Genomic DNA, 26,278 nt, shown 5'->3' with positions numbered 1-26,278 from the left:
CATTTTGATATTGTTAATTTTTCCACTCTTCCTGTGGAAGCATAACATTGTGTAAACTTTCTGTAAAACATGCACCTTGAGTACACAAATGCAAAGAAGCAAAAGGAAAAAACTAAGGGGGTGGGGGAGGGGCATGGAGGAAAAACCAACTGTTGTCAGAGAGTCTACTCACAATAGGAAATGCTACAGACAATATTTTCAGTAGTGACTAGTCATGCTCATTGCCTTAATTTTTAGGTATATTACATGAGAAATCCTAAAGGGGCCATTTTAAAAATTGCCAAACAACTTGTCTGTGAAAATCCTGGACCTTGAAAAATTTAGCAACTCAGCACTACTTGTTATTTTTGAAAAACTTAGCCAGATGTGTTCAACAGTAAGGTGTATGGCTTCAAGCATTAAGCCATAATGATAATACAACTTTGTTGCTGATATTTCAAGATGGGGGGGAAAATGGAGTTTGGGGCTTTTTATATCCTGTTTCTAAGCCTTTAAAAGTTTTGTTATCCTCATGTTCTTGAGGATATTTAAATATATTTCTTTAAACTCCCATACACCAATCACTGCCAAAATATCACCTAATTCTTTGCTCCCTCCACTCCCTTTCCCCCCAAATATTTATGTACAGAGTAAGTGAAAATGTTCCTAATCTGTTTTATTTTTAAATTTTTCATTTTAAGGACAAAATGGTGTAGCTTGTGCATACAAACGATCAAGCCCTGAAATTCCTCTGTGTCAGCCTGGACACTTAACATTCAAATCCACACTAAAACTACAGAGAACCCTATTACACAACTGCTACAGATTAGACTTTTTTATTGCAGAAAACTGCTAATGTTAGTAGTCATTGATTCATCTTAATATTATTCTTCTTTTGGCTTTCATCTCTCTTTTAACAGCAATTCCCTAATTGAAGATATTAACTATGCTAGCTGTTACTTACTGAACACTTTGACTACTGTAGGTTCTTCAAACACGTTGTCCTCAGTTACTAGCATACATACAAATCTTTTTTCATCACTGATCCTTGCATTTTTGATGGATAAAGTATAATTTTCTGAGAGACTCAATCTGTCTTTGTATTCTGGTACGTCATCATATTGTACACTTTTTTTTGTTGATGATCTGAAGGCAATAAAGACTGGAGAGTCATTTGCTGTTTCCTAAAATAAAATAAAAGTATATAAATTATCTTTTCCATAAACACAGAGTTTTATTTAAATGTTCCAAGATCTGCAATGAGCATCTGCTATCCAGCCAATATGCAGCTTAAAATGTCGTCAATGGACATAATTCATAGGATTAGGGTTTTTGTTTTGATTTGGGGGAGGGGGGGATTAGAGAGACAGGAAGGGGAATGTATTCTCCAGTTTAGTCTAGTGCTACAGAAGTACAAAGAGGTATCATAAGATCTGTCATTTGAAGGACAGTCTGTTGTGCTACATAGCATACTGGGTGTTAGACCTGATGCACTGGAACGGATTACTGTTCCATGGTACAATTCCTGACATGGAATGAGGAAGGGTTTTTTTCTGACACGGGCTGGTGGCTGTGGAATGAGCTACATTTCCACATACCAGAGGCATATGAAGTGTCAGAGGCATCCAAGGTTAAACTGAAGACTTCAGTTTCTTTTTCAGTCGGTTGTTTTTAATGTATTTTGTATTGTTGGTCAGGGATGTTCAAATTTAATTCCCAGCCTGGGATTTTCAGGCAAAACTGTGCACATTTTTTTCTAAATTAGTTTTTTGTTAAAAGCACCCAGAGGCATCTAAGCATGGGAATATACCTACAATAAAAGATTATTTGTGTGTATCAGGATAACCTGCAAAGTAGATTCTAGACATCCTCCTTACTTTAATCAGCATGTAGTTGCTTTAAAAAAAAAATGGAAAATATCAAAAGCAAAACTTTACATAGAGTTACCATAGAGAAAATTAATATTCATAAGAGGCAGAATTGCAGGCTGTGTTTTGAAATATTTGCTAGCAGTTAATTTACTAGTTGATGGAATTTTCATCCACTACTCGACTAGTCAATAGGCACTTCCATAGTCCTACTTTGAAATGTACAAGAGCCCCTCTTGTACAAAATGTACAATCCTTGTGCAACAAATGTGTCTTTTAAAAAGGAGTTGGAGTGCACTGAACAACAATGAAATTACACCTTCCATACAAGATACAAAATGTACAACAATACAAAATGTACAAGAGGGGCTCTTGTACATTTCAAAGGAGGAATGCAGAACTCAGTGTGCAGTCCGGGGCCAGCGGGAAGTCCCGCTGACCCCAGACTGCACACGGGCGTGCCAGCTTTGAAATGTACAAGCGTCCCCAGCAGAAGCTCTCATGCATTTCAAAGAGGAAGCACCCTCTTGGAACCCAGGATCAGCGATCTGAAATGCCACGAGGAGCCCGGGATCAGTCCCCAGCTGACCGTGGCGCTGCCACTTTGAAACGCTGAGCCGGGGATCAGCCGTGTGGCACAGCCCCTTTGAATGCCACCTCGGTGTTTCAAAGAGACAGTGCCTTGCAGCTGAGCTGTGGATCAGCTGTGAGGTGCTGCTCCTTTGAAGTACCCCTCTTTCCTCCACCTTTGCTGCCTCTATCAGACAGAGGCAGCGAGGGGGGGGGGGGGGGATCAACTAGTCGACTATCTGATAAACATTTGCTTATCGGATAGTCGACTAGTCTTTAACATCCTTAATTCAAAGTCCGTATCGGGATCCTGGAAGGGCTAACCCTACAATATTACTGTAGAAACAAATATCCTCTCAGTCTATAAAACAAGTCTAGAAATTGACAAGGGCATGCTTGCTTCCAATGAAAGGATAATATCTTACAAAAAGATGAAAAACAAGAGCCTGATTTCTTTCTCTCAAAATTGTTTGAGAGTTCACCAAGTGCAACAACTGCCTTCCTAGAAAAAGAAGGCCAGAAGGAAGAGGAATTTTCAACAACATTCTGGCCATCTTTTGTAGGCTTATTTGAAGTATTTTAAGCCTCTTCTCTAAGCAAACAACCTCCACAGGACTCTGCAGTTTACATTTCAAAATACAGAAGTGGCTTTGAAAATTCTGGAGCTCTTGAAATCCTGCCCTTTTTCCTGCAAGAACTGTTAAACTCATGGAAATGATGGTATCTTGTATGGAAGGTGTAATTTCGTTGTTGTTCAGTGCAGTCCAACCCCTTTTTAAAAGACACATTTGTTGCACAAGGATGTACAATATATAAACCGCCAGAACAAGAGACTTTGATTAACGAGAAGCAGGCAAAACTTGGAAGTGGAAATTCTCCGCCAAAGCAGGAGAGCTGGAAACCAAGTCTGTCTTGAATAAATGAGATTTCCACTTCTCAAAACATCTGCCAATGCAAGTAACATTTTGGTGTTGGGAAGTGAGAAGACAGCTTTGGGAATGGGAATCATAATCGGGGGGATGGTTAAATCGACTTTTCAGAAGAACGGAAAATGTTTATTTAGACTTTAGTTTGAGAGAGCTGGAAGGGGATAATGTTTATCATAATTCCTCTGCCAATCCATATGCATTAAATTACTGCATATAATTCCAAAAGCTGCCATCTACTCTATATTTTTTTAACCATACCATGGTGTATGACATGAACTACAAAGTGACGTTTACTACCAATAGTGAAGTTCACTGTGTATTGTTCTGTGTATCCAATACAAATGAATTAAATGAGTCAAGACAACTTTAGCTTTCTTCTACTGTGCTTCTAGCACATTCTTCACATGCCATTAGCTGCCCAGGCAAATAGAACCTGGGTAGCTCTAGTAAGGCTCAGTTTGCCCTCTGTAGTATACAGCCCTGTCCCTCCTCCAGGGGCGGATATAGGGCAGGGCGAACGGGGCGGCCGCCCTGGGTCCCGCGATTAAAAAAGCCCCGCGCATGCGCCGTGGCGCCACAGCGCATGTGCCGTGGCAAAGGGGGGGCCCCGCAGAGTTATGCTGCCCGGGGCCCCGCAAAACAGTCATCTGCCCCTGCCCTCCTCCATCCCCACCTCCACCCCAAAAGAAACAATGACTGATGCACGAAACAGTATGGAATAGTTACCAGCTTGGGGACCCTCTTCATGTAAACAAAATATTTCCTGCTTTAAGAGGATTCAAATGTGTATGGATGGCTTTTTCAAATCAATAAAAGTTAGGCAACCTGGCATGTTTTTAATTTGGCTTGACAGGGTGCACGAATTCTACCTACCTTCATCTGCACATGGCAGCAGAATAGTGGAATTGTGTAAATTTGAATCTGCACTTTTATTCCCACAAAAAAAAAAAAAAAATCTACTCATACTGGCAATAATTAAGCTCAAGGTAAGCCATACTCACAAATTTCCATTTTCCAAACATCAGCTCACTAGGTACTTCCTGAGGACAAGGCATAACAATGGTATCTCCATATACTGCATTTACTGTGTACAATCCAAGGCCTACAAGAGAAAAAGGAATGGTGTTTTATTGGAACTCGAAGTTGCTAGTTACTTTATGGTTTAAGGTTAAAAGTGTGTGTCTTATTGTACTGAGATATTTCTAGCATAAGGATTAATCCTTAAATGTTTTTAATAAAATAGGATTCAGTACATTAAATACACTTACATAAATATTCACGGCCTTTATGAACTCATGTCCTATTGCAATTAGTGGAAGCCATGTGGATTTGAAGAACAGAACTTCACCTTTTCAGCTGGAAGACCATATATAAAAAAGGCTATGGATACTGGCTGCAATGGCATCCACGCTGTAAGTCATCCCGGTATACAATGGTTCTGCACTAAAGTAATTGATGCTTGTAGGAACTGATGCATTGAGAGTCCTCCCATCACCCACTCTTAAGTCATGCAAAAGAAAAAAAAATCCAAAAAAACCCAACCCCTTTCACTCCCTCACAAAAACAACAAAAACAAAACAATTTGCGCAAATGGAAGTGAGTGAACTGTGGGGAAAAAAATCCCCACTTTAAGGTGTTTCGCTATAAGTCCAATGTTTTTGGAACTTACCTTGGACTTATAGAGAGGGCGGTCTGTATATTGTATCAAACTTTGTGGCCTTAAAATACCACAAACATGTTTATCTTTCCCATTTGAAAACTCAGCTAGTTCTGTCTGCAGCAGGGAGTATGTTGCCACACAATATCAAAATAAGGACAGCCTACATTCAAAATAAAATTCCTTTGCATTATGCAATACAGGTGTAGCTATGTCAGTCCAGGATATTACTTCTTCACCACTTAAGCTAAACAATCTGTTCCATCTTACATTTCGCTGTAACACATTTTCCCAGGTCTGAAGAAGAGCTCTGTGTAATTTGAAAGTTTCTCTTTCACCAACAGAAATTGGTCCAATAAAAGATATTACCTTGTCTCTAACAGATGGTTTAGATATGAACTAACTCCAGCACAATTGTATTAGAACATAGGAATTTCAAAGTGAAATTGATCAGCAGAGTTTCATTGTCTAAAAGGAGTGAAATGGAAAGAGATATGCAGAGCACAAGTGAACAAAAAAGAAAACATTTTAAAAGTGTAGCAACTTAAAATCGCAATAGCAGCACTGTTGTTACTCTTTGCTACTCTTCTTATAAACCAAGACAAATTATACAGGTCTGCGTCACCCCCTTCCATGGAAAAAAAAATAGTACAGATATCTAGGGAGGAAAGAACCTTAGCAAGTCTTTCTTCAATATTCTTCCCAGATTTTTCTCTGCCCTGAAGGAGGATGGGTTTTACCCACTGGGACAAATATGGCAATTTCATGAACCTTACAGACTTAATGTAAACGTTAGCAAATTAAGTTTCATCTTCAGGTCTATACTACTCTCTTACTTTGGCATTTTTAAGTCACTTCGCAATGTGAAAAATTCACCCCCGCACGCATGACAGTTATACTGACCTTACACCCCCATGTAGGCAGTACTACCTTGGCAGGAGAGCTTCTCCCACATAGCTACTGCCTCTTGAGAAGCAGCAGTTATTAAGCTGGCAGAAGTGCTACAATGGCACAGCTGTATGGAAACAAATTTGCAGTAGAGACCTGCTCTAAGCATCTCATGAGGTCACGGCTTTGAAGATGCAAATGTTTATGTTCTTGTGGGACTACGTGTCACTCGTCTAGGCAAAGTGTTATGAGCTTAAAAGAACTTTTTGAAACAATTCGGGGGGGACGAGAATGAACTTTTAAAGTTAGAGACAAAGTGATTGAGGTAATATATTTTATTGGACCAAATTCTGTTGGAGAGAGAAATATGCTTTTGAGCATACACAGAGCTCTTCAGGTCTGGGTACAAGGTGGAACAGAGCGTATACCATAAAATCTCGAGTATAATGCGCACCTACCTTTTAAACGTCAGAATTCTGGAATAAACTGAGCTCTTATCTAGAATGCGCACCCCCATCATACTCATGATTTTATGATCCCGCTCCCACCTGCAGGCTCGCCCTGGAAAAGCGCGTGCAGCACGGGGGAGCCAGCAGCAAAGTTTGAAACCTGCTCCCTGCCCAGCTGCTCATGCACCGGGCTGAGCTCACACCTGATGCGGGGCCCCTTCCTCCTCCCCCCCCCCCCCCGCCCGCCCAGCTGCCCCGCCCACCAGCTCCTGACGGCTAACCAAGCAGCTCACACCTGCTGCAGGGGCCCTCTGCTCAGCTGCCGGCACGTCGTGCTGAGCTCGCACCTGCCGTGGCGGCCCCCTGCTTAGAATGGTGCACCGACAGCTGAGCAGGGGGCCTCTGCGGCAGGCGCGAGCTCAGCTAGGCAGGGGGCTCCCGCGGCAGGCACGAGCTCAGCTAGGCAGGGAGCCCCCCGCGGCAGGCGCGAGGTCAGCCAGGCTCCCGGACAAGGTGAGGAGCCGGCAGGTGGGGCAGCTCCCTTGTCCAGGAGCCTGGCGGAGATGGTTAGGTAAAAACTTTACAGATTGCCTCCTATGTATAATGCATACCCCAGTTTTAATCCTTAAAAACTTGGGGGGGGGGGGGGGAAGTGCGCATTATACTTGAGATTTTACAGTAGCACAAATAAATCACACATACATAAAGGCACCATTCCAGATGAAGTGGCCTGTAATACCCTTCCATCACAGGGAGGAAAAGTAGAGAAGCAAGCAGATGAGGGAGGTGTTGTTAGGGAGTTATTTATTGTTGTAATAAACTGTAGGGGTAATAATTACTTCACCCACCTTTGTCTCTAATATCCTGAGATTGCTCTGTCTACAACAACATTTTTGAAGTGAAATTGGTTTCCCTGGAAATCTCTAAGAGGGCTATGCAAATTCGACTACTCCTGTTGTGCAAGAACTAAATCTTCTGAAGCTTAGTCCTGTGGGGGTGACCTTTGGTCTGCTCACCACCTGTTACTGGACAGCTCTAAACCCCTCAAACTGAATAGAGAAGGGACACATGGAATCATGTCTGTTCTTGTTTTGAGCAAAACAAGCTGTGAACTTGTAGCCTCAGGAAAACCTGTATGTGGGGTTTGATAGACTGTTCACTAGCCAGAGTATTTGCTGGCGCCAGGGAGTGTAGGATTCTTGCTGTTTTTCTCATAATACCGTTACTTAAGAATAAATGTGCTTAGTTAGAAAAAGCAGTAGGTATCTTAACTGGGGTAATTTTACTATTTAATATATCTGAGGAGAATACTAAAGCAGGTCTGCTTAGGTATATTCCCTTGGCTGGGTGTCACGGGGCGCGACCCCAGTCCGCCGCCCCCACTGTTTTGTTTACAGTCAGGTGGTGCCCAATGCACCGCTTGCTCGCACACCTCCTTGGCGGAGTGGGGGGTCCGGGCCCGCCCTCACTCCGGACCCCGACCCAGGGCCCTGACACCGAGAGCGTGCCTCTCGGTGGTAGCAGGGGGGTAGTACCCCAAACGCACCTGCTCCCGGGATACACGACCCGCCCTGGGTCCTACTCCACTCCGCCGGCCGCTGCCCCGCTTACCGGGTTGCTCCGTTCCCTGCCTTCCCGTCCGGGACCGCTCCGCTCGGGGCTCCTCTGCCCATGGCTCGCCTTCCCTCCTCCTGGCTTCCCCCTTGCCGCTCTCGTTCCGGCCCTTTTCTGCTCCTCTCCACTTCCGGGTTCCCCCCCCCCTCCTCCGTTGTCGCACTCGTGACGTCACCCGCCACGCTTCCGGGCGCGCCGTGATGACGCGCCGCGGCCTCCCCGTCCCCGTTCCCTGCGCCCTCCGGCGCTGAGGCGTCTGCGTCCCTCTCTCCCGCGGCCCCCGCTGCCGCTTGCGAGTGGCTGGGCGGTTCTGCCCCGTCACACTGGGGAATTCACAATACAGGCAGGGAAACATTCTGGTCAGGATGGAGAGAGAGAGAGAGAGAGACAGACAGACAATGACAGGCGAGGCCACAGCTTGAGAGCAAGTGCCTCTTCTGGATTTCAGAGGGATTAATACAGGTGCAGTTGCCTTCAAATGTTCCATCCACCACACCCAGGGATTTGGGTGAGTGGTCTCCTGTAAGGATGTTAAATTTAGATTAATCAACTAATCAAATAGTTGATGTAATTTGAATCAACTATTTGATTAGTCTGAGGACACCTCCACTTCTGAAACATAGCATGAGACCTGCTAGCTCTTTGCTACATTTCAAAGGTGGAGGTGCCACAAGGAGCATGGGGCCAGCGGGGGTCTACTCGAGTCCCCCGCTTGCTCCCTGCTTCCATGGTGCTTCTGCATTTGAAATATAGCAAGAACCCTGTGGAGACGGTACTGGAGGAACTGGCTTTTAACCTGCCTCCCCCCAGTACCAAGGACCAGCTCTTGCTCCCCCTCTCTACCTCTCTCTTAATAAGGCAGCAGGGGGAAGGGGAAGCGACTAGTCGAGTTGACTAGCTACTTACATCCCTAGTCTTGTGGCTACACACAGGCCTGGGAATTCCTTGCTTCGCAAAGACTTCAACTTGTGGCTGAACCAGGAACCTTATTTAAGGAGCCACAGGAAGCTGATGGTAAATCTGGGCTGTACAAGAAATTCATACGTCCACTGACTACATTTCTTTTTGCAGCAGATTCATCATGCCCGCCAAGGCCAAATGATGCTCATGATGTACCTGTTCCCTCACTTACCCTCTCCCAAAGTACAGTTCCCTGGGCCAGAGGAGTGTTTTTCAGAGACTTGGAATTGGCTGACATTCCACCTCCCATGTGTACATCTTGGTTAGCCGTATGCCCTCACCCCAGAGAGATGGATAGTTAAAAAATAAAATAAAATAAAATAAAATAAAATAAAATAAAATAAAATAAAATATGTACTCACAAAGGGTTGGATACTGAAGTTCTTACACAGTTTACACTCAGGCAGACTTGGGGTGCATCTACACTACACCCTTTGCTCAAAATGAGCAAATTGCGTATCTTATTTCGATTCTTTTTTGAAACAGGCTATTTCAAAATTTGGTGCATCTACATAGCCATCCCTCGTGCAATGAGGTTTACAGGAATGCCAAAATAGTGCGTCTGCTATATTTTGCAATAGCAGACACGTTCAAAAGATGCAGGCTACCAGAGGTATCCCAAAGTAGTGTTGCAGTGTAAACGTACCCTCAGAGTGGTTCTCATGGGGATTTTGCCTGAGTAAGCATGTCAGAAAGTATATTACTACTACTGTGGCTAGCTCTGAACATGTATAGTGTAAACAACTCCTAAAAGCCACAGTCAAACTGGATCCCTGGTGTGATAGGTGTTTTTCACAGATGTGGTTGAGCTCCCCCCGCAACAGGCTGCATAAAGGGCATCTAAATGCTGAATTCTTAGGCACCATTCCTGGCTCTGGTCGTCTACGTCAGGGGCGGGCAATAATTTTTTATTGGGGAGGGGGAAAGGCATGTCAACAATTTGGTAAGTGGTCAAGGGCTGCACTCTTCCAGGATAGCTACTGAGGTGATGAAGGGTCTAGGATGGGTGCAGAATGGAGCTTGGTATAAGAGAGTGAGGTATAGGAGGGGTGTGGGATCTGGAAGGGAATTTGAACAAGGAGATTGTGACTACAGATGTTAAAAATCATGTATGAGGATAACCATTTAACTGCTGACATTCTCTGCCAGCCCACTCATGAGAAGGTGGCTTTGCTGAGTTTAACCGACACCATTAACCAGTAAGCACTCAAACATCACCAGTTGTGATCTGGGGCAGAGGACTGGGGTGCAGGAGCAGGGATGCAGAGGGTTTTGTAGTGGAATTTGCCCCTTGCCCGAAAAAGATAAAGAACTAGCCTAACAGCAATTAGGGGCTCACTAGCCTGTGAGCAAGAATGAAGCTGTATTTCACATTTTCTAACTTGTGACAGGCACAAGCAGGCAGAGTAAAACCGCACATAGGCATAAGATAAGAGTACCCCTCCCCAGTTACTGGAACGTTAATCGTGAACGTTAGAAATAATGTATTGCTGTGCTTTAACCAATGAAATGTAAAAGCCAATCAAACTGTTATTCATGTATCCGATAAAAGGCTATGCACAGAGCGGCACGGGGTCGCTCCTCGCCATTTTTGCTGTAAAGCTCGAGGGGACGGCCATCAGCGCTGATTAATAAAGGTCTGGTAAATCCTCCTTCGGGCATCCGTGTCATTCTGTTACACCGGTTTGAGTCCGGTACGGTTACATTTTGGTTATATGGAGTGTGGGGGAGGGAGGCAGGACTGGGGGAGGAGAGGGGAGGGTGGCTGGGGTGCCAGTGGCAGGCTCTGGCGCTTACTTGGGTGACTCTCAGCCAGCAGCCCAGCAGATTCCTCAGCCAGGCTCCCTGCCTTCCATGCCACCACAGGCCACTGTGAGCCCAAGGGGAGCAGGGACAGATACTAGGCTGAAAACTGGCCAGTGGGAGCTGAGAGACTGTGCTGGGAGCAGTGCACAAAGCCTCTTCCTCCCCCCTGGGCCCACAGCATTCACAGATGCACATGGCCCCGCAGCTGGCTTTTCTGAGTGCAATGCAGGAGCAGGGCAGGCAGGGAGAGCTTGGTTAAGGCTCCCACTGGGTCACAGCCAGATCTTGCAGTTTGATGGGCCAGATCCAGCCTATGGGCCATATTGTGCCCATCTCTGCCCTAGATACACTTTCAGGTTCATGCCTCACATCTGACCCCCTCGTCTTGGAGGCAGGGACATCCCTGATCCAATTGCTTCAGCCCTGAAATGAATATAGTCTCTTCCAAAACTCCTCAGCAGCACATGCCCATCCTCTAGAAATCTACCAGAAGTGTGTGCCATCTGGTTTACAGTGAAAGCCAACAGACAGAGAAATTGTTCACAGGATTTTAGATACAATATTCTCTGTACTTAGCGCACAGATGTGCATAGATTTAGATAAAATTAACTCATGCCATGTTATATATTGTCCCTGCCTGTTTCCACACCACTCTGGAAAATTCTTCACACAGTGGCCAGTCTACTCTGTGCAGTCCTATATCACACCCTCTCCTCACTGTTCACCTGCAGTCTCATCAGAGACATGGAATCTTTGCTCGCTTCTTAACCTCTCCCTGTGGAATGACTGTTGAGGGACCCTCTCTTTTATAACTTCTATCCCTCTTATCAGGTAGTTCCCTTAATAGCCCCATCAGGTGACCAGACTCCCCTATTGGGGATCAGTTGCTGAGTTATGAACGCACCTGGGAGGACTACAGGCAGTCCCCGACTTATGCGGATCCGACTTATGTCGGATCCGCACTTACGAACGGGGCTTTCTCGCCCCGGAGGTCGAGGTGGTGGATTGCTGCCTGCGAGCTCCGGGGCGAGAAAGCCCCGTTCATAAGCTGCTCCCAGTGCCCCTGGTCTGCTGGAGACCGTCTCCAGCAGACCAGGGGCACTGGGAGCGAAGCCGCAGCAGCGGCGGGTTCCCGCGCTTCTGTGCTCTGGCAAAGCCTCAGAAGCGCGGGAACCCGCCGCTGCTGCGGCTTCAGTCCCGGTGCCCCTGGTCTGCTGGGGACCGTCTCGGGTTCCTGCGCTTCTGTGTTCTGGCAAAGCCTCAGAAGCGCGGGAACCCGCCGCTGCTGCGGCTTCAGTCCCGGTGCCCCTGGTCTGCTGGGGACCGTCTCCAGCAGACCAGGGGCACCGGGACTGAAGCCGCAGCCGCGGCGGGGTCCCGCGCCTCTGAGACTTTGCCAGAGCAAAGCCTCAGAGGTGTGGCACCCCGCTGCCGCTCCTCGCTGCGGCTCTGCTCCCCGTGTCCCTGGTCTGCTGGGGGGGGGGCACAGCTAGTGTGCCCCCCACACAGAAGACCAGGCTTTTGTTGTGGACCCTGGGGCAGAGCAGCTGGGGCGCTGCCGATTGGTCCTGCAGCGCCGCTCTGGGCACTACTGGACCAACCCGGCAGCACCCCAGCTGCTCTGCCCCAGGTCCTGATTCAGCCGCTGCTGGTCAGTTTCAGCAGTGGCTGAATCAGGACGCCTGGGGCAGAGCAGCTGGGGTGCTGCTGGGTTGGTCCAGTAGCGCCAAGGAGCGAGGAGCGGTGCTACTGGAGCAACCCAGCAGCACCCCAGCTGCTCTGCCCCAGGCGTCCCCAAGTCAGCCGCTGCTGAAACTGACCAGCGGCTGACTTCAGGAAGCCCGAGGCAGAGTTGCTGTGCCCCAGGCTTCCTGGAATCAGCCGCTGATCAGTTTCAGCAGCAGCTGACTTGGGGACGCCTGGGGTTCTTAAGTTGAATCTGTATGTAAGTCAGAACTGGCATCCAGATTCAGCCGCTGTTGAAACTGATCAGTTTCAGCAGCGGCTGAATCTGGACACCAGTTCCAACTTACATACAGATTCAACTTAAGAACAAACCTACAGTCCCTATCTTGTACGTAACCCGGGGACTGCCTGTAGTTCTTTTGTGCAAGGCTGAGCTTATTGTCTAGGGGGTTCCATTTCAGTGGAAGAGCATTTATGTTAATGACCCTTTAGGGTTAGCCCTATGTTGCTCCCCCCTTGGAATTTGTCCAACAGAGGTAAAAGGTCAATTCAGAAGGCAAACCAACCCATTCAAAACGGAGTCTGCAGTCTGACAGCGTGCCCTCCTCACTACTCAACAGAATGGAAAAACTTAGAGAGTCCCCAACTCATCACAGTGCTATACAAACATACTACAAGTGAAAATCCCTTCTCCAAAATGCTTACAATGTAAACAAGACATAGGTAGAAGAGAATCAATCAGGCTGGGATTGAGAGTCTGGAGAATGAAGGCAAAATAAATATCATCTGCTATTATATTTGTTTGCATCTTAAGAATTCCAGCTTAACAATATTCCTTTTTATCCAAGCTGTTGCTCATCATGTTTCAGTTATACTCAAATTAAATACATCAGTCATATTTTAAAATAAAAAAAATTCTTGGAGCGTGTTGTAATCTGCAATGTAGTCTGATTAAGTTCAAGTGCTGTTTTCTATATTAAAGACAGCATTCAGTCCACTAGATGGTGCTAAAGAAATGTAAACTTAAAAGTTACACACAAAAAAAATCAAAGTCTATTAACTTTACCAACATGAAGACCAATATTTCATGCATTCAGAAATACTGTTGGAAATAATAATGAAATGTAGAAAAGAGGGGAAAAGTAGATTCCCCTTAACCTGATCTAAAGAATTACATTGGGGTGGATGGAGGGATGGTGTAATTTTAACTTTATATTTACAATTCTAATTTTAGATTCTGTTAAACAGCAAGAGAACTCCCCTTTTAGTATTTTTCCACGTGAATAATTAGCTCTTATGTAAATAAGAGGCAACCTATTTAGTATATAAACTTGTTCAAGCTAAAGTAATTAAGCATTTTAAATTATTAGACATGACAACATTTTACACCAGCTAGAAAAGAAGGAGATTTGCTTTTTCTACTAAATGTATACTTAGTGCCATCAAGGGGGAAAAAAAAAATCTCTGCAGGACTTTCACTGTTGTTCCTTATTGTTTACTCTCAAACAATTATATCAACCTTTTAAGTTGCTAAGGTAACAAGTGTATACTGCCTAACACTCAACACATAGTTTTAGGAGATTTGGGAAATGTGACAGAAAATGCTTATAGAAAATTCAGAATATGTCATCAATGAATGGTCTGCTAAATTGAAAGTTTGGGTGATTTTGTCTGAAATCAGAAGTCGCTGCTTTCCCTTTACGACAGCTAATGTAAGATAATTTGAAGACTAACACAACCTCTAAAACAGCAAATTCAGTGTAAACTCAAACAATCCAGTTTTCTAGACAATTGTGCATCACAAAAAGACACGGGTGTTTAGACACAGAGAAACTACAATTACACAAAATGCAAGAGGGTCTTCTAGAAAATTCCCCTCACCCCTTAAAAATATTCCTCAGCAAGGAATCTAGAATGCATAAACAGATATTCTATCATGCAAATAAGCAAAGTCACTACAAATACTGTTACAGAAATCCTTGCAAAACTATTTTAGAAAACAACATATAAAAAGACATATTTTGACATTTTTCTTTTGTGTTGCTATTGGGTATATTTAATAAGATGCCTGGAGGGATTAAAAAAAGAAAGAAAAAGAAATGAATGAATTTAATTAATGACAGTTTACTTGTGAACAACAACAACAAAACAACCTATCCAAGCTTAGTGTAGTGTGGTTTGTGGTGCAGTCAAGGTCATGCCACCCCTTCACCTCTTGGCAAAGGAGGAGTGTAAGAAGGAAATATTATTGTAAGGAGCCTTTTTAAAGCTACTACTTTCAAGTACTACTAAAACACACCTCTGCAGCTGTGACATGACCCTGAATGATAACTGACACATATCCTTTGAGTGTACACTTAGATAATGAAAATAATACTTTAAAATAATACAACTGGCATATTGCGATCTCATAGATTGGTGCAAGTTGGAAGATCCAAATCTATCTTGAAGTACTTACCAAGCCTACTTTGTCTGAATCTTTACAAATAAATCTACACAAACCTAGTTGCCTCCTAGGTCTGGATTTTTCCTCTGTGATATGGCAGTGAAATCACAAAGTTTTCTCTGGGACATTAGTCAAGCTTGTTTGTGCCTTTCTATACAGAGCTGGCTAAGGATGAAAATGAGCAGCCTCAGGAGGCATTGTCAGAGGGGAGTCTCGGAAGTACAATCTCCTCCCTTCTTCCTGCTTCATAAATAAAGGTAGCAATCACCTACAGACTTTGCAAGCTATGATACTTTATGGAACAGCTCGGCTGTGCTTGCTGGCACCTGGGAATGGCAGAGCATTGATTACTTTTCTCTCAGCACCCACCCACTGTAAGTAGTAAGAGGCTATGTGGCACCCATTCATTTCTCTGGTTATCCCACACCAACATTTAAGGGGTGGGAGGTTACTACTTGCAGTCCTAGGCAACATCTAGGCTACAACAATTAAAATTTCACAAGTCCAGTAGTGACTTCCCCGTAGATCATGTTGCAGGAACAGACAGATTGACAGGCTTTAAAAAACCAATGTATTTGATATACATTAAAGGGGATGATGACTGAATTTATGGAAAGTGTGTGAAAGGTAGCCATGTTTTCCCACCCCACTCCCCAGACCCATTTGAAGGATTGCCTTTTTGCATCAAAGTCCCTTTTTAAGCATTTAAAAGAAATAACTTGTGAGAAGAACAGAACTCCATCATTTGCATGCATTTTAAAATGTAAGATGTGTTTGAGATCACGAATACAGTCAAGTTATTTTGGCTAAAACAACAACAACTGCCCAATGCTCAGGAAAATGCTCTCATCAGCATTGCAGGGTCACTGCTTCACAATACAGCTTTAATTTTACCTACTGAAGTAAAGTAATGGAAACTTTTGGGAGTGACAATCTGACTTAACAAAACAATTTACTGTTCAGATTTGCTCACCAATTGATTAGATTTTTAAATACTGTGGCACTAAATTAACAAGAAAACCCCAGATGTTGAGCCTAAAACAGAGTAACTGGAAGTGCAAAAAAGGAGGCTGATGCTGAAAATTTGTTCCCTCAGAGTTGGTTTTGAATTTTGAGTATACAGAGAAAGTTGTTTTGTATTTTCATGCATGATTTCTAGTTGGTGAGGTTTTGTTCCTGGGAAATTCTGTGCTGCTACTGTTGCTAATTTTCTATGACCCAAGTATTAAGTTTCATTAATAAAGAGCAGCAGGATTTTTTTTGTTTTGTACTTTGTCCCTGCTACTCAGTAAAAACAAATTAACCAGCATCACCACATCTGAAGTGTCCAGAACAAACCGCTGGTCATATACCCACATCCCATCTAGTTCCAGCATCTGGTTCCAAAAATTTCTACCAGATCAAAGAATCCCAATATCTGCACTAGTTTTGATTGCACATTCCACGCCTCTTTGGGCAGTCCAGATTTAAATGTGTGTGTATGTGTAGTGACAATTGTGTGCATGCAGGGAGATGCTTGCTGTACATATTTTGTCAAGCAGTTCAGGTTCATCTGTGAATAGGAACAGGTATCTTTTCACCTTCTCTCTCCCTTGCTAAGCCCTGTGGAGAATTCAGACACATATCTAGAGACAAGTATGTAGGGACAAAATTAGAAAGGCCAAAGCACAAAATTAGATTAAGCTAGCTAGAGACATAAAAGGTAACATGGAAACATTCCACAAATACGTTAGAAGCAAGAGGAAGACCAATCACAGGTAGGAGATGAAGGTGTGTGTGGGGGGGGGGGGGCGCAGAGAGGAAGCAGTAACAGAAAATGTGGAAATGGCACACTTTCATAGTGAACATGAGTAACAATGAGGTAGGATCAGAGGGCAAAATAAGGAAAGACAAATTAAAAATTAGACAAATTCTCCAAGATGTCTTCATGTCACCAGGGCCTGATGAAATACAAGTTAGAATATTCATGAAGCTAACTGAGGAAATATCTGAGCCATTAGCAATTATCTTTGGAATTTTTCCTGTCTTCAAGGACTTTTCAAAGGACTGGAAAAGGGCAAATGTTAAACTAAACTAGTTGCTTCCTTTGATAGGACAATAAGCTTTGTGGATAAGAGGGAAATGGTAGATGTGTTGTATCTTGACTTTAGTAAGATTTTTGATATTGTCTCACATGAACTTCTCAAACAAATTAGGCAAATATAACCTAGATGGCGCTATTATAAGGTAGCTGCATAACAGCTAGGGTTGCCAGGTGTCTGGTTTTGAACCAGACAGTCCAGTATTTAAGCTTTCTGTTCGGGAAAAATTGAGAAAATATAAATCTCCAGTATTTTCTAAATAAGATGTAATGTAGACTGTGATGTAATGTCAAGTGTGTTCGGTATTTTTGTTGAAACCATCTGGCAATCCTAATAATTGCTTGGATAATCATTCTCAAAGTGTAGCTATCTGTTCACAGTAAAACTGGAAGAGCATATCTAGTGGGGTCCTGCAGGGATCAGTTCTTCGTCTGGTTCTGATCAGTATCTTCATCAATAATTTAGATAATGGCACAAAGGGTATGCTTATAAAGTTTGTGGATGATACCAAACTGGAAGAGGTTGCCCTACTCTGCATGGCTTCTGGAAGCAGCAGCAGCACTGCAACAGCATGTCTCCCTTATGGCTCATGGAGGCTCTATGTGCTGCCCGCATCTCAAGCACCATTCCCGTAGCTCCCACTGGCTGTGAATAGTTTGGGTGGGTGGACTAAGGATATTAAAGACTAGTCAGCTAGTCGACCATCCGATAAGTTTTTTGATTAGTCGACTGGCACTTCAACATTTCTGCTTTGAAATATACAAGAGTCTCCACTGGGGCTCTTGTACATTTCAAACAAGGAATGCAGAACTCCGGGTACAGCCCAGCCAGCAGGAAGTCCCGCTGACTCTGCACTTGCTGCAGCATGCCTTCTTTGAAATGCACAAGAGTCCCCAGTGGGGGCTCTTGAGCATTTCAAAGCTGTGGAGCCTGGAATCAGCAGGGGACTCCCCGCGGCATTTCCCAGGGAGCCCGGGCTCAGCTGGGGAGTCTCCAGCTGCCCCCGAGCTCTCTACAGCTGCTCCTCTGAACTGCACAGATGCTGTTTGGTGGTTGTCCCATTAAACCACGCATCCACGCGATTCAAAGGAGCAGCTCCGGGGAGCCCAGAGTCAGCTGGGCACTACCCAGCTGACCCCAGGCAATGCTGCAGGGAGCCCGGGATCAGCTGTGGATTTCCCAGCTGACTTTGGGCTCAATGGCCTTGAAATGCACAAGAGCCCGTGCTGGGGACTCGTGTGCATTTTAAAAGAAGGCACCTGCGTGCAGCGCGGAGTCAGCAGGACCTCCCACTGGCCCCAGGCTGTACATGCAGTTCCACATTCCTCCTTTGAAATGTACAAGAGCCCCAGTAGGGGCTCTTGTACATTTCAAAGGAGGAATGCGTAAGTGCCTATCAACTAGTCAATGAACTGCATTTTAACATCCTTAGGGTGGACAGTGCAGAGAGCCACCTGACTTGCATAGGAGCTGGCTGAAAGGGGGACATGCTGCTGTTTCCAGGAACTTTTTGAAATGGTAAGCACAGCCTGAGCCTGCATCACTGAGCCACCGCCATGTACTCCAACCCCTGCCCTAGTCCTGATCCCCTCCTGCCATCCAAACTCCTCAGTCCTAGCCCAGAGCTCCCACATGTACCTCAAACCCCTCATCGCTACCTCACTGCCCTCACTCCCAGCTAGAGCCCCTCCCACACTCCAACCCTCTGCCCCAGCCAGGAACCCCCTCCCACACCCTCATCTCATTTCTGGCTCCTCCCCAGAGCCTACACTCCCCAGTTGGAGCACTCACTCCAATCCCAATTTCATGAACATACGTGTATTCATGTACCTCCATACAATTTCCACAGCCTGATGCGGACCTCAGCACAAAAAGTTTGCCCACCCCTTATCTAGATAGCATTTAATCCTGCCATGCATGCAGGGAATTGGGCTAGATGACTTCTTGAGGTCCCTTCCAGTCCTATGAGTCTATGAATTTTCACGTCTTTGCCTTCATTTGGTGGTCAGTCTAGAAAATACGAGTGTTTTAGTAATGACTATAGCTACATCCTGCTAAGATTGCGAACTCACTTTTTAACTAACAGCATATTTTTTGGACAAAGCAGCATGCCTGACAGATGAGATGGGACTTCCTGATAGAATACAAAAGGCACTGGCAAAAATATAAAAGCTTCCAGACTATAATGTAGAGACCTCTAAAGTTAATGGAACTGGAGTGTATATTATTATGAACTGAGATGTCCAAAGATGATAGGCCTTCTAGTAGTGTCACTATTGAAACATGCTTATTCAACTGCAAACTATATTCTGGAGCAACTTGAAAGGGGGGGAAATCAGAGAGGTGGATTGTCATTTGTCAAAATCTCCCCCTCCCCCTTATTCCTCAGAAATTTACTTCCATATCGAAAATCAACTAATTAAGTCATAAGAAAGAAAGAAACAGCACAATATGTGTCACAGACCCACACAAATTTACCTACCTCCCAGTCTAAAGTAGGGATGTTAAAATGCATGTAATTAAGTAACTGTATAACCACTGACAAATTTCAGCAGTTACACATTGGGTGACAGGCAGCTCCCTGGGAGCCAGTGCACATGGAGAACCAACTTTTAAGCCAGCTCCTCAGGTGCAAGGGGAGACTGAGTGTAACTGTGAATGTTAACCGATGAGCTTAGGTTCATTGGTTAACAGTGTACATGGTTACACCTTCACATCCCTAATCTAAAGACCATTTAAATCAATAGAAAAAGACTCTCATGTATTTCGGACGCTTTAAATCAAGCCCCAGGAAATCACCCTTGTTCCCAAACCACACATTTTGGAGACCAGGTATCACCTTGTGCTCCTGGTTCTGAAGGCAAAGGAGATGTACACCGCTTGGACTCCCTCTCTTATTCCCTAAGTCATTCAGCAAACCTGCCATTGCCACTCATCCCACCCTGCCAAATAAAAGAATCGTCTCAGCAAAGCTGCAAAGAGTCATTTTCCAAGCTCTGGGCTCTCAGATATGGTCTTTGATCATCCTCGGGGTTTGCTTTCTGTAAGATGGTTCCACTCGATCTTCTAGCCTGACACAGAAAACCCTAGATAGTACAGGCAGTCCCCGGGTTATGTACAAGATAGGGACTATAGGTTTGTTCTTAAGTTGAATTTGTATATAAGTCAGAACTGGCTCCAGATTCAGCTGCTGCCACTGAAACTGACCAGGGGCTGACTACAGGAAGCCAGAGGCAGAGTTGCTCTGCCCCCAGCTTCCTGGAATCAGCCTGATCAGTTTCAACAGCTGCTGAATCTGGAGCCTGGGACAGAACAGCTGGGGCGCTGCCCGGTAGGTTCCCACAGGACCAACCCGGCAGCACCCCAGCTGCTCTACCCAAGGCGACACGCAACAAAAGCCTGGTCTGCTGGGGGGGGGGGGGGGGGGCGCACTAGCTGCGTCCCCTCCCCCCCCAGCACACCAGGGAGACCCGAGCAAAGCCGCACAGGTGGAGGGACCCTGCCGCCCATGTGGCTTTGCTCCTTTGCCCCCGAGCTGGACCCCCCCAGCAGACCAGGGGGACAGGAGCAAAGCCACCCAGGCAGCGGGGGTCCCGCTGCCTGGGCGGCTTTGCTCCCGGGCAAATGAGCAAAGCCGCCCAGGCGGCGGCTTTGCTCGGGTGTCCCTGGTCTGCTGGGGGGGGTCCAGCGGCTTTGCTGAACCCCCCCAGCAGACCAGGGAGACCAGGAGAAGCTTTTCTCGCCCCGGAGGAAACGGGCGGCGACCCGCCGCCCGTGAGCTCCGGGGCAAGAAAAGCCCAGTTCGTAAGTGCGGATCCGACATAAGTCGGATCCGCGTAAGTCGGGGACTGGCTGTATTAAGATTCCAAAAGACAAGCAAACATCTGCATAAAAAAATGACACCCTCTATCAACTTCCATACAGCTGATGGCCCTATTTTCCATACTGTGGGCATACTTAACTCCTACTATAAGGAAGATTTGCATGGTCAAAATTTTGTGACTTCCTAAGTTAAGGATAAACACATATCCTTAACTGTTGCCCTTTCTATACACAACTTACAAGAGAAGTCTGAATTCTCCTCTTAGGGTATGTCTACACGGCAAAGAGTTGTGCCAGCCAACTCAGGCTTGCAGGTTTTTTTCATGGCTGTGTAGACTTCTGATTTTGGCTTAGAGTCTGAGCTCTGGGAAGCTTCCACCAGTCAGGGTCCTTAAGCCCAAACTCCAGTTCAAGTCTGGAAATCTCCACAGCAATAAAATAGCTCCAAAACACAAGCCCTGTGCAGCTGAGTCAGCTGACAAGAGCCAGCTACAGGTTTTTCTTTGCTACGCAGACATACCCTTAATTAATCTGCATTTAAACAGAATGAAAAATTAAGGCTACAGATTGTACTTAAAGGATCATAAGTTATTTCTCAATATGTTTAATGGAACAGTAAACAACTTTAAGCACTTAAAACAAAGCAAATCTTACTATGACCTATTTCTCTATTATCATGACACTCTAGTGTTCTATGTTCATTTACATGCAGAGATTCTTAGTTTTAATAAAAATAATTTTAAAAATAAACGATTTTTAATATTAATGAAGAGGGTTGTATCCATTAATATTTGCATTCTATTTCACACATTTATAATAATTTGCATATATTCCTTCCTTGCCCACTTAATAATAGACCATATCAGCACAGTATTCTTTTTTTTTTTTTAAAGTTAAATGTCAAAATAGAAAAAATGTGGGACTAATTTAAAATTTGAAAAGTTAACATATACATGATTACATCCATATTTAGGCATGTGAAAGCACCAGAAAATTACTTTCTGGACAGATTATTTGACATAGGCAATAGAGAAGCTATATCAAATAATTTATGTCTATACCTTGTTTAAATAAAGAAATGAGACAATCTGTAATTTGATGATTATCCGGGGACTGATTGTTCAAAAATATCTGGGTCACAATCTATACAATTCACTGCATTTTTTCCTATTCAGCTTAATAGAAAACTCAAAAAGAAATTACATTTCAAGTTGAGATTGAAACACTGCAGTTATCTTGTCCTGTTGCACCAACACAGGTGAATATATAGCATCATATGCTGGTCACAGACATTTATGAGATGGCACAATAAGTATTTATGGGGTATCAATTCTGTTTTTTGTTCTGTGTTCGTTCATTAGCAGTCAAACATTTCATCAAAAAACAGGACTGTGTAGCACTTTAAAGACTAACAAGATGGTTTAATAGGTTTCATCAGTATGTTTTTAAAGTGTTAATTACCCTTACATATTTTAGAGAGTAATTTTAAAAGGAGTTAGACAGACAGTTCTCTTTGCACATTGTAAAGAACTGATGCAATGAATGATAATGGTCCCTTTGGAGTCTTTACTGGTAATATGGTAGCCTTTTAAAAAGACTCAAAGAATTGATTCCATATGGACAAAAAGGTCTTTTCACATGGCTTCCTTTGCAAGATCCAAACTGAAAATATAGGCTTGACCTTGCATAGTACTACAGCAAATCCCTTAAGCAACTGCTTAATTTTAAGCGCATAGACGCTATGCTTTCTGTGCTTGGAATTAAGTAGGTCTGTAAGTACTTTGTTAGATTAGAAACAGAGTACTCAGCACCTTCCAGGATCAAGCCCCAAGTTCCTATATTCTTTTCTAAACATTCCATAAGAATATGTAATGCAAAAATAGCTGAAAATAACAGGGCCAAACGTTTTTAATCTCATCTCAGTAAGGGAAGAAGACAAATGTGTTATCGCATAATGCAGTAAGCATGAACACATCATCAGACTTTCTTTTAGATGGAAAAAATGAACCAAACACATTAACACACTGTGATGATGGAAAGAAGTAGAATGGTATTATCTGTAAAAGGAAATGCTGACCAACAGATTTCCGTCAAGGTACTATTTATGGCAGGTCCTGACCCTACAATGAAGCTGACATCTTTTGCTTTGCGCCTTGGGTTCCTCATATAATAAGGATGTTGTACTGAAAGAAAACTCTCTCACACACACACACACACACACACACACCCTCTTGTGTAGAAAAACAATCGGGGCAGAAGATGTTTAAAAAAAAAAACAAAGGAAATTCACTTCACTGGGCCTCTGAACTGCTGCTGTCTTGAAAACGATTGGCAACAGCACATGGAAATTCCATTGTTACTATTATCTATTTGCCACCACTGGAATCCCGTCCCACATTATAAACCCCCCTCTTCCGTGAAATTTAGAAGCAGCGCAGCTCTTCCCATCTTCAAACTACACCATGTGGGCAGAAGTTTCCCCTAATCCCTTTGGGGAGCACTATGCCAGGGTATGTCTACACTACCCCGCTAGTTCGAACTAGCGGGGTAATGTATGCATACCGCACTTGCTAATGAAGCCCGGGATTTGAATTTCCCGGGCTTCATTAGCATAAGCGGGGAGCCGCCATTTTTAAATCCCCGCTGCTTCGAACCCCGTGTAGCGCGGCTACACGGGGCTCGAACTAGGTAGTTCGGACTAGGGTCCTATTCCGAACTACCGGTACTCCTCGTGAAACGAGGTGTACCGGTAGTTCGGAATAGGAACCCTAGTCCGAACTACCTAGTTCGAGCCCCGTGTAGCCGCGCTACACGGGGTTCGAAGCAGCGGGGATTTAAAAATGGCGGCTCCCCGCTTATGCTAATGAAGCCCGGGAAATTCAAATCCCGGGCTTCATTAGCAAGTGCGGTATGCATACATTACCCTGCTAGTTCGAACTAGCGGGGTAGTGTAGACATACCCCCAAAGACTTGCAGCCAGTGCACATGTCCACTAAGGATTTAATTCTGTAGCTAAGCTACCCATGCTGCACAGACATCCCTAGCTGTACACTTTGGCCTAGATCAGCAGTGGGCAACTTGTGGCCAGAGGTCCGCATGTGGCTCATCAGGGTTCTATGTGTGGCTTGAGAGATATTTTGTTTACCATTGCTCATGTGCAGGGTTGCCAGATTATGCTGTTTTCTATCCATTTAGTTTCCCCCCCTTCCAATATTACTCAAATGGCGCACACATAAAGCAAGGGCATGAAGTGAGGTGCACGACTCCACACAACACTGACTGAGAGCTGTGTGTTCCCTGGGCATCCAATCAAAGCGCTGCCATGATAAAGCAGTCAGCATACCCTGCAAGCTCTAGGAACACAAGCAGAGTTAGCAAAACTATCCTACCCTGGGAGACTATCTTGGTTATGACAATCTTGCAGCCCACTGAGATGAAGGAGGGCCACTCATGCAGCACACTCACTAGCCTAGGTTGCCCATCGTTGGCCTAGATCACACAAATGTCTTTGCTCTCACCTATATAAATCCAAAGCTGAGTTCAATGTGAGTACTTATGGTAAAGACACTCATGTACATAAAGGTCATCAGAATTTGGACCCTTTATAAAATCTCTCCCTAGATTCATATAAAACCTACTGTACATACGCAACACAATTTCAAAGTCAAAATAAAAAATGTTTCTTTTTGAGAGAACTAAAATGAAACTTACCCCAGTAAGATTATCTCTATTCCAAATTTCAAAATTCTACTTCTAGCCCATTCACTATCTGAATTGTTAAAAATTGTAAGAAAACTTTCATAACTGCATCCCTCATTCATATACGCACGCGCGCACACACACACACACACACACACACACACACACACACACACACACACACACACAAGAGTTTGTTCTTAAACCAGTGGAACAATGTGAGCCTTTTAGAAAAATTCTCTGCCCTGGAAAATTTCAGCACAAAGACAAAAAAAGTTTTAGAAAATTAAGAGGCACTGAAGAGAGAAGGTTTAGAATGCACTGCTTGAAATTAATGGTCATAGACTCTTCTGCTATAATTCCATAGAAGTGTAAACAGAATTTGTGATGAAAATATATTTCTTCCATGTTAACATGGTCTTCAAATTCAGGTTAATTGACAAGTAAATTGGAGAACGCACGAACATCAAAATAGTTTTTTTTGACCCAATATGCTCAGTTTGAACTTTTCTAAACAGTTCAGTTATTGCCATATAATTATGTTTAAAACTGTCATCTCAACAGTTTTAATTGTGTGAATTCCCAAAATTGTCATGTCTTTGAAATTTCTGATAGAGAGCCATAGAGGTGGAATTTTCCTTTTTAAAACTTTGCAAGGTAATATCCCTGCAGAACTCACATTTTTTCCACCTATTGAATATAATAGTTCATTTGGAGTGCAACAAATTCTGTGCTTTGAATCAAACCAAACTTTCAAGTTACAAAGGAACTGCTCTCGGTGTTAGCTTTCACAAAGCTTATGACTAAATGAGTAGTTCAAAGCAAATACTGCCTTAAATCAGGAGTAAATTTTCCAGATTCAATGTGCTAATGCAAAAAGAAGAATTAAGGACAACACAGGATGGGGGAAGGGAGAGTTTCTGTTCTTTTTTCAGAGGATCTGCCCATACAGCAGCTCAAGAAAGCATCCTAGCTTGAGTAGAGAGATTGGTACTTGAAGGACTCAAACTAGACTGCTAAAAGAGCAGCAAGGGTGTTGTGGTTTGGATACAGCTCAGGCTCTCAAGCCCACTGGAAACACTTGATCTGAGCTCAGTTGGCTGTCTGACATCTCTCCCACAGCTGCCACACCCGCACAGCTATCAATCATCAATGATTTGTTTATAGTCCTGAGTCCATATCTGTCATTTAATCCTCTCCCTGTTGACCAGAAAAGACATGTGCTGGAACTAGGGGATGCTACTGCAATCCCTACGCTGAAGTGGTGTTCATTAAATACAGGGTTTACAGTTGGGTTCAGTGGCTCTCAGCACCCCCATTATACAAATTGTTCCAGCATCTCTGTACCAACAAGAAACCAGGAGGCAGTCAGCCGCTGTGGCTATGTGTATCCTACAAACCAGGGGAGTGATTCCCCACTTGTGCAAGATGGATGACAGCTAGTGTGAAGTGATGCGAGAGCACTTTGTGCTAATTAGGGATGTTACAATGCATTTATTTTGGTAAACGTGTAACTGTTGAAATTTTCAGCAGTTACATGTTTATGGGGGGAAAAGGGGAGGTGGCTCTGTGGTAACTGGTGTGCACGGGGAGCCAGCTTCTTCCAAGTCACCTCCAGCTCCAGCTCCAGCTCCACTGCAGATATGGGGGTGGGGAGACTGTGTGTAACTGTGAAGGTTAATCAATGAGCCCATGCTCATTGGTTAACCATTTACGGGTTTACATTATCACATTCCCAGTGCTTATGCAATAGGTGTACATGGGCAGGGAATCAGACTGCTAGCTCGTAACGTGGTTGTACTTTGTAAAAGGCACATGGGCAGT

General features: G+C 44.2%; 1 protein-coding gene across 4 annotated transcripts in view; it reads right to left on the bottom strand.

Annotated features, from left to right (window-relative positions):
- The window catches only part of ALCAM (activated leukocyte cell adhesion molecule), a 182,250-nt gene that overhangs the window by 46,075 nt on the left and 109,897 nt on the right, over positions 1 to 26,278 (bottom strand). For 3 of the 4 annotated variants that reach the window (XM_075908005.2, XM_089772969.1, XM_089772967.1), the window contains exons 2-3: positions 4,348 to 4,448; positions 944 to 1,163 (exon numbers count right to left, since the gene is read on the bottom strand). In XM_075908005.2, the coding sequence (XP_075764120.2) occupies positions 944 to 1,163; positions 4,348 to 4,448 (321 nt within the window). Of the gene's footprint in view, positions 1 to 943; positions 1,164 to 4,347; positions 4,449 to 4,614; positions 4,982 to 26,278 lie in introns of those variants that run through there. The other variant, XM_075908021.2, reaches the window with a different exon arrangement.

Source organism: Pelodiscus sinensis, chromosome 1 (assembly GCF_052426305.1).
Source record: "Pelodiscus sinensis isolate ZL-2025 chromosome 1, ASM5242630v1, whole genome shotgun sequence".
Lineage (NCBI taxonomy): Eukaryota > Metazoa > Chordata > Testudines > Trionychidae > Pelodiscus > Pelodiscus sinensis.
This window is presented reverse-complemented; position numbering and strand designations above follow the sequence as displayed.